At 38.4% G+C, this 8,953-nt stretch overlaps 1 protein-coding gene across 2 annotated transcripts; it reads right to left on the minus strand.

The window, feature by feature from the left end:
- Window positions 1–1,109: 1,109 nt before the first annotated feature.
- On the minus strand, window positions 1,110–6,237 carry LOC110759385 (NAC domain-containing protein 74-like). 2 transcript variants are annotated; one of them, XM_088244330.1, is made up of 8 exons: window positions 5,830–6,237; window positions 5,048–5,628; window positions 4,666–4,932; window positions 4,329–4,556; window positions 3,797–4,222; window positions 2,724–3,730; window positions 2,340–2,580; window positions 1,110–2,217 (listed from the first exon to the last, which is right to left on the minus strand). In XM_088244330.1, the coding sequence occupies exons 1-5, from the start codon at window positions 6,209–6,211 to the stop codon at window positions 4,088–4,090; spliced, it is 1,593 nt and encodes a 530-aa protein (XP_088100456.1). In that variant the 5' UTR covers window positions 6,212–6,237; the 3' UTR covers window positions 1,110–2,217; window positions 2,340–2,580; window positions 2,724–3,730; window positions 3,797–4,087. The 2 variants fall into 2 exon arrangements, with proteins under 2 accessions (XP_088100456.1, XP_088100455.1); XM_088244329.1 differs by having other exon boundaries at window positions 2,724–4,222.
- Window positions 6,238–8,953: the final 2,716 nt, after the last annotated feature.

The following is an 8,953-nucleotide window of genomic DNA, read 5'->3' on the forward strand; positions in this document are numbered from 1 at the left end:
AAGGTTGACTACCGGGTAAAACATTGTACCCATGGGTTTTAATATTCAAAGTTAATGTTTTAAGAATATGGGGATCACTAAGGCTTACTGTAAAATCTGGATAACAGTCAAAGTGAATAGGACCATGAAACAGACTTGACTCAATAATTCCTAAAGCACTATCCTGAAAATCAGGGAATCTGGCATCTCTTAGGCATAGGAGAATTGAAGCATCAAGACCTAATTTGGTTAGAGGTTTAATTGCAACTTGAACTAAACCAATGTGTAAAAAATCATTACCATCTTTCTTATGGTTTTTAATTGACTCAAGATTAAGTAACTGGCATGTTTCATGTTCCTTACTCAAGGCATAGACTTGTTCTACTATCTTAATATGGGTAGTTGACTTAAATGACTTAAGAGACCATTGTTGCTTGTAAATTTCTTTACTAGAGATTCTGGGTATGTTCCAATCTCTACAGGTTAACTCACTAGTTGATTCAAATTCTACTTGTTCTTCATTAACTATGTCTGGAACTTTGCTCAAACTGGCTCTAGAACAGGAAGAATTGACTGAGTTGGTTCTTAGAAAGCCACTCATACTTACAAGTTTTTTATTTTAGACTCCAAAGGTAGAAGACTCTTAGTGACTCCTAAGGCTGACTCTAAGGTATCTGAGACTCAAGACGTTTCTCTCTCTCACCTCTCAGGCCGCAACTGCTCATGCCTCTCCTAGGACTTACTGTTTGGACTCTAAGACTTACTGTTCAAGTCGAGAGAAAAAGACTCAAGGGGACAAATAACTAAGAAATAGACTCAGAAGAAATTGAGAGATACTTTCTAACTCGGAAGACTTAAACCAGCCACTTGGGCGGGATGAGTAGCAGACTTAAGAACTGACTCCTTCAACACTTACGGCTCTGATACCAGAAAGGGAGGAGAACCAGTTTAACTAGGGAAATAGAAGGGAGCACAAGGATCAGAGTAGGTCATGAAGAGGTGGTAGTAGTGATGAGTGGAGATGATGATCCAAATAATTCTATAAAAATAAAAATAAAAGCATGCAATTGAATAAATGCAAATTATCAAAATATAAGTATAATATGGTATATAGGTGTAACATAAAAACATGAATATAACTCGAAAATATTTATAACTCAAAATAGTGAAGTTGCAAAACTTACAGAAATCCTTGAAAGATTACTATTGAGGGCACTCAGCATTCATATCTTACAAGTGTTTTCTCAGGTTTAGGATTCTGAGAGAACTTTGAAATCTGAAAGAAAATTACAACTTGAATACAAATGACTTGAGAAGGCTAACTTATAAACTCTGAATTACATTGGATTCCAAAGATGGAATGATAACTCAAAAGAAAATAAATTTTACTTGCCGGGGAATCTGCTTTAACTTACTTCAACTCTGGTGAAACTGTTTTAACTCTTTTCGGCCACTTTAGCTGAAAGGCTAGTCTTCATTTAAATCATATGGGTCTTGACTGTCGGGGTAGTCTGCCCATCTGAACTTCGGAGTAGAATCTTTTTGACTGTAAGATTGACTTGGCTTTTGACTGGAGTATGACTGGGACTTGGGACTGGCATCGTCTTCATCATCACTCATTTGACTGATTTGTAACTTAATTTGTTTTGCTAACTCTTTTAATGGATTGTGACGATGCTCGAGAACTTGATGATGGCAGCGGCTCTTTGACTCTCCTTCAACTCCAGCATCAGAGAATCCTATTTTCTGGTCTTCTTTAAATAAGGAACAAATCCTCTTTTGACTTGGTAACTATGCTTTCCTAGTTTGGCTTCAATTGTCTTTGATGAGTTGGCATCCCAAATCCTACTAAATATAGGATCTGACCTTAGAAAATAACCTTGCATCCTTGTAGACACTTCCCAAATGTAATTGACACAAATTAAACTCCAAGGATTGAACTTCAAAAGGATTATTTTGCAAAACCCGCAGAACACATTCTGCCCGAACTGTCTGTACTAAAACGGCCACTACTCTCTCCACACATGTCCGAATCATGAACCGTAAAATTCTACAGAAATCTAACATCCGTATCTTTCCAATGATATAAGACTCAACATCTGGTTGGCTCTGAGGAAGTACAGTATATTCTATCAAGTTGACTGATCTGCACAGGAAATTCTGCTCCTAGGATTCCACATTATATTTCAATCCCAAAATTGCTCATTTTGCTTGCTTTTCTATCTTTACTCTTCAAACCTAGTAAAACACAAAACTAAGTAAAAATGGACTAAACTCACTCAAGAACAGAGCAAGAATCTAAGAGAAAGATAATAAAAATGTACGAAATAATTGTTATATCAGTGTCTGGTTATACTAACATATTAAACTGAGACTCCAGCAGCCATGTAGCAGAAGCTTCTGTACAGCGCCACTTCTATAATGATAGCGACTGTGGAACAAAACCAAGCCTGTTATAGTACCATGGGGGGACTTGGTTTATGGCATGAAGGAGATGCTTCCAGGAACGTAAAAGAACCCTTGCATTTGGTGCCAGCTGCCCATTCCATGCCTGCTTCAAACAGTATGAACAACAATACAATGAGCTGCAGCTTCCCAGACCTGCAAACAGAAATCAAATTCAGTTGAGTGAGAATAGAAAATAACCTCCTCAATGTCAAAGCTACATTGTAACATATTTCATTTAACTGCTCTGAGAAAGTCAGAAAGGGTTCTTTCCTGTTCTCAGCTTGATTCTTTCTCACCTTGTCTTGTGAAACTACTCTGCAGTCGGATTCTTCTTGGAGCACCTCCCATGTGTTCAGTGAGGACGTGAATGGAGGCTAGTTGTAGGATAGATATACTAGTTGAAGAAGACTACTGATCTGAGGAATATCTGTAGTTTGTCTTGATAGAGGAAGTACTACCATCTCCAAAAGACTGCTTCTGAGAAAAGACATCTTTACTTCATCTGTACTCATTGCATTCAGAGAAGGGTAGAGTTCTGATAACATTTCAACCATTTTCATTTGCTGGTCTTTCTTTGTAATTTTGGGGATGCTGGGACACATTTTCTTTCTTTTTTTGGGTTACACACACATCAAAGATCTTGGACATAACCCTTGCCGTCTGTGACAGACTAGTAACTTGTGTCGTTTATCCTGGATATAAATGTCTAAAACTACGAACAAGTTTCCAAAGCCTAGACAAATGTGAGTGTTTTACTCAACACAGTTGAATTATTTGTAGGAGAATATCACTGTCGATAATAACGTGAGTTGGAGACACATTCTTACAAGGACTCTTGTGGTTTATAAGTCCCCTTTGATATTCTCCTATAAATAAAATGTTGTGTTTCTCTCCAATAGCTAATACAGATAATCTTTCCATGGAGTACTTTAGTGTCAGAGTCACTGTTGTACCCCACTTGTGGAAGCAAAATATCTACGGATCTAGGTCAAATAATTAAGCCAATCAATTTGGGAATTATTTGACCAAATTAGGATGATTTGATTCTTACCCTAATTGGAGATTTGATTTTAATCGTATCCCTAATTAAATCAATCTCTCTAAATCGGGGAAGAATAATTTCTTTCTATCTGTGGAATTATTCTTCGGAAACCCTAGCTTCTGAGGCTCCTATAAATACATGGCTATACCAAGGGTTGAGGTACGTCTAAACTTATGTCTGAAACTCTGCAGAAATCCTCTCTCACAAACTCTAGGCATCACTTAGGCATCGCTTAGGCATCACTTAGGCATCGCACAAACTCTAGGCATCGCTTAGGCATCGCTTAGGCATCACTTAGGCATCGCTTAGGCATCGCTTAGGCATCACTTAGGCATCGCTTAGGCATCGCTTAGGCATCACTTAGGCATCGCTTAGGCATCGCTTAGGCATCGGAGGGTACACCCACGGGTGTGGTCTTTTACTCTGTCCTAACTTAGGCATCGGAGGGTCTTTGACTAACACCCACGGGTGTGGTCTTTTACTCTGTACTATCTTTTACTCTGTATTGTCTTTTACTCTTTTTTGGGAACGAAAATCGCTCCCACACCCATCATAAACCTTTTCCAATGATTTTAGTATGTTGTAGTCATTGAAAAGAGTTTATGATGTTTCTGTTATTCAAGAACTTTGTGGGAAAAGAGTCGCATATTGCGACTCATTGCATCCAATATAGTTATTGGCATGCAGAAAATCTCCCTCTAGCTCAAATTGACGAAAGAACGATTCCAGATTTTCTTCTGCTTGAGAATAAACCTGGATTAAGAATCATAACAAGCAAGTGTTAAGTTTGGGTGTACTTCTTGTGCTCCATATTAAGAATTATGTATATGAAAGTTTCAAAGAGAATGTGGATTCTCACCTCTGAACTCCTAGTTTGATTCTCGAAATTAGAGGCAGTGTTGCTAACTGGTTTACTGTAATAGTTGGTCGGAATACTATTCTTGTTTGGAAGAGAAGAATCATTATCCCCAATTGGAGATGGCCAGCTACTGCATTCATCAGTATAGACATAAGGAGCATTTCCCAGCTCAGGTGGCCCAGGAGGAGGAAAGGGTGAATCCAGCTCTTCTCCTAGCTGAGCACATATCTGCCATTGCCAGATTAAGCATCACAAAACAAGCAAGTGCTAAGTTTTGATATACTTCTTGTTCTCCATATCAACAAGTTCACATCAGAAAATGTTCAAAAAGTCTCACCTTTTGAAGCATATTAGATGAAACACAGCCACCAGGTTCACCAGCATCAGGATTGCAACTGCCAAGAGGAACATGTTCTACCTCCTTGTAGGCCAGAAATTCTTCTGGGTGTGGAATCATATGATTGATAGCAGCAGCTTGGTTATTAGAATTAGAGCTGATGTAATCACCAGTAACAGGAACATTTCCCAGCTGAGGTAGCTGGTGTTGGCGAGGCCGCTCAGGAGGAGAAGGTGAATCCAGATATTCTCCTCCCTTAGCACATAGCTGCCAGATTAAGAATCACAAACAAGCAAGCAAGCATTAAGTTATTGATATATTTCGTGTGCTCCACATTTCCGATTTTACATCAGAAATCTTCAAAAAGCAGATTAATTCTCACCTCTTGAATCATATCATCAAAATCAGATGAAACAAAGCCACCAGGTTCACCATCGTTCTGATTGCCACTTTCAAGGAGAACATGTTCTAGCTCTTTGTATGTCAGATGTTCTTCTGCCTCCGGAATCAGATGAATTCCAGCAGCTTGATCAAGCTCAGAATTAGAGGCCATGCAGCCAGCAATACCAGGATCAGCTGATTCAACACAGATTGAAACATCCTGCTGCTTCTTATTATCAGACTCATTGTCAGTTGACTTATTCTTCATGCGGCAGAGAACAAAGCCACTCAGCTGATTGGGATTAGAACCTGGGTCAGTTGGAGTGAGATTGTACTCCTGCCTGACCCAGCCGGTGTTCCTCGACTTAGACACACGACCTTCATGGAAGGTCAAGGTCCTCTTTTTGCAAGTGACCGATTTGGGTAGTTGTCGAGACTTGACTTGTCGTGGCTTGCCTGTGATTTTCCAGAAGCCCTTCCCTGTGGCCCTGTTGCAGCGAGGACTGTTGGCATATTTGTAATCAAGTCGGCTGAAGGAGAACCAGGCCCTAGGTTGATATGGAGAGTCTGGGAACATGAGCTCTGCAAAATGCAAGCAAGTCTTGAAGTAATGAACAACAAAACAACAGATTTCACAACAGCATAAATTATTGAACAAAATTGTAAATTGGAAATGAGAAAAACAGGATAATTGATCAAGATTATGTATAAACAAACATCATATATACCTTGGAAATGTTAAAATGGGCAGTGAAGAGAAATTGAGACAGATTAATGGATTACCAGCTAAATCCCAAGGCTCGTACTTGTAGACATCGATTTCAGGGATGGATTGGGAGGCCTTGCCCTGCATCATCCTCTTCAAGAAGCATCGAAAAAGTTGGATAGATTCTTTATCAGGTAAATCCGAAGGCTTGTAAACGATTTCATCAGGCATGGCTTGGGAGTCCTGGCCCTCCACCTTTTTCATCAAAAGGTTCACCATTTCCTCCTCAGAGGGATGGAATCTGAACTTGGGAAGCAAATCATGCACTGATTCTTCTGTTGTTGTGCTCATACTGCTGCTCATCCCTCCTTCAACTGTTTTGGAAAATTGGAATATAAGATGATCAAATGCTTTTCCTTCAGAGAAGAAGCTGCAGAGAGCAGTGAAAGTTGTATTCATAAACAAACAAACTCACCAATCACAAGCCACTGTGCTTTTTTGGACTTGTATTTGATCCCAAAGATTCCCAAGTCTTTGATGAACATACATGGCATAATGGCATTGGCTTCAGTCATACTCATACGTGTGGATCCCACCCACTTCCTATCATGCCTTGCTTTTTTGTTTTCTTTTTGTTATTTTGAGGAACCTGCCCCTCTCGTAAGTTTCTTTTCTTTAACTGGTCATGGATTTGCGAGTACTTTAAAGAAATTCTTGACTTGTATGCTCCTCTTTCCTTGGCTTTACTACACCATGCAGATTCAAATGCCTTGGTCATTGGGGTGAAGACTGATGACCTAAGGTTTGCAGACTTGGAGTGTTGACTTGTTGACTGCTGACTAGGATTACTTAATGATTAAGTTTGTTAGTTAGCTTAGCCACGTGCATATTGGCTCTAATCAGTTGTGATGCTTAGTATAAACACTATAGCTTCTTTTCTACTGTAATTCATTCAGAGTAGTCTAAAGAATCAGAGAAATATATCTAGAAGTAGGCCTGGGCGCGGATCGGTTTGGACCGGTAGAGGGCTCTTCCGTTAACCAAACCAAAGACTTCGGTAGACCATTTTCTCTTCCGTTAACCAAACCAAAGACTTCGGTAGACTTCGGATCGGTTAACCTAACATTCGGTTCGGAACGGATCGGTAGGCCGGTACTACCGTAATAAAAACATACTAATAAAAATACAATTTATAATAATTTCACATGACATAAGTTCTTGAACAAATACACCAAATTATCCTTATAAAATACAAAATCAAATAACTTAATTTTAAAGTTACAAACGAACATTGAAACTACATAATAAAATAGCAAATAACGTTACAAAACAATAAGAAATTAGTTTAAACACTTCAAAGAACCAAAAATTGCAGCATAGAGGCCTAGTAATCTTCAATCCAAATCTGATTTGTGTACTGTAGCCAAAGAAAAACAAAGTTAAAGAATAAATATCAAGTACATGGGCATGTTATTTGAGATTAAGAAAGGTTATTAATCACTATACCATTCAATATGTAGTCAAGATGGACTAGCAACCACTTTCTCTTTCATTTGAGAACTAGAATATACCTCTACATCATTAAACAAATTATGAAAGTGAGAAAATAAACATATGTCATATGAATGCAAATGAAAACCAAAAGAAATATAAAAAATTAAAATTACTTACCAGTCTCAATTTTCTCAAAAGCATCATAGAACTCAAGTTCCTCCTTAGTTGGATCCTTGTACAAGGAAAACTCCTCGGCTTTCAACCAATCACTTGTGCAAACTAAGGCCTCCACCATTCTTGGAGTCAAAGAAGCACGAAAAGGATCTACAATTCTACCACCCAAACTAAAAGCAGATTCTGAAGCCACAGTAGAGATTGGAATGCCAAATACTTATCCACTTCATTTCTTATCTCAACAACATCCATCACTTGTCTCAACTTCATAAATTTAGACAATCTTTCCGCTTCAACATCATCTTCATCATTTACCATAATCGTATCCCCAAATCTCTCCAAATTGCTATTACTATAACTTTGGGCAGCTAATGGGTCAGCTACTTTATACACATTATACATGTGGATTAAAAAATCCTTGACTCCTTTTTGTAACTCATTAACCTTGGAGGGATTTGATTCTATATCGGAAAGGCTAAATAAGAGATACTCCATTTTGTATCGTGGATCAAGAACAATTGCAATAAGCAACAATTTGTTAATGTCCTCAACCTTCCCCCAATACTTGTCAAACTTTCTTTTCATTGATGTTGCTACGCTTTTCATGAAAGAATCCTCACTTCTACAAAACTTTTGCAATTGAACAAAAATAGCACACATTTGATGGAAAGCTTGGTGAGAAGTCACTACCTTTGACCCACTAAATTTCAAAGTGGCTTCGTAGTACAACTTCAAGAACTTGATCAAGACTCTAGCACAATCCCAATCATTTGAGGTAGGAGGCCCCACTCTTTTTTTCTTCTTCTCAACATCATCATCCATAAAATAACCCACAAAGTGTGGGTCTCCATCATCCTCCAACATCCTTTCAAAAGCTTTTTGATACTTCAATGCTCCTTCCAACAATAAATAGGTGGAATTCCATCTTGTACACACATCTAAGGGCACAAGCCCTTTGATATCAAGTTTCTCAAAAGCAACACATCTTCTCCAACTCTCCAACCTTGCGGGTGAAGAGTGGATGTACCTCACTGAATTAGTAATAGCCATAATGGAGTTATCCAATTCTTTCATCCCTTCAAACACAATTAAATTCAGAATATGTGCACAACATCGCACATGTAAACAATCACCACCAAACATAAGTGTCTTGCTCCTGGTCAACCTACCCTTCATATAACTTATCATTTTATCATTAGGAGTAGCATTATCCACAGTAATAGTAAACACTTTTTCTATACCCCAATCATTCAAACAATAATCCAAAAGCTTTCCAATAGTTTCACCCTTATGGTTTGGAATGACACAAAAGCTTATAATCCTTTTGTGCAAGTGCCAATCAACATCAATAAAGTGACCCGTGACAACCATATAATTTATCTTTTGAAGAGATGTCCATGTGTCGGTGGTAATAGACACTCTATGTGATGGGTGACTTAACACACTCTTGAGTTTACCCTTTTCTAATTGAAAAAGGTTCCACACATCTCTAGCAATTGTCCTACGAGATGGTGGATCAAACTTTGGTTGGAC

The sequence above is a fragment of the Prunus avium genome, chromosome 7 (assembly GCF_965620075.1).
Source record: "Prunus avium chromosome 7, drPruAviu1.hap1.1, whole genome shotgun sequence".
NCBI lineage: Eukaryota > Viridiplantae > Streptophyta > Magnoliopsida > Rosales > Rosaceae > Prunus > Prunus avium.

Excerpts from the sequence above, each read along its gene's own strand:
- LOC110759385 (XM_088244330.1), bottom strand. The coding sequence starts at position 6,211 with ATGAATACAACTTTCACTGCTCTCTGCAGCTTCTTCTCTGAAGGAAAA. Across the intron at positions 4,557-4,665 it reads CATCTAATATGCTTCAAAAG|ATATGTGCTCAGCTAGGAGA; the intron begins GTGAGACTTTTT and ends TGGCAATGGCAG. Across the intron at positions 4,223-4,328 it reads ATCAAACTAGGAGTTCAGAG|GTTTATTCTCAAGCAGAAGA; the intron begins GTGAGAATCCAC and ends TTCTTAATCCAG.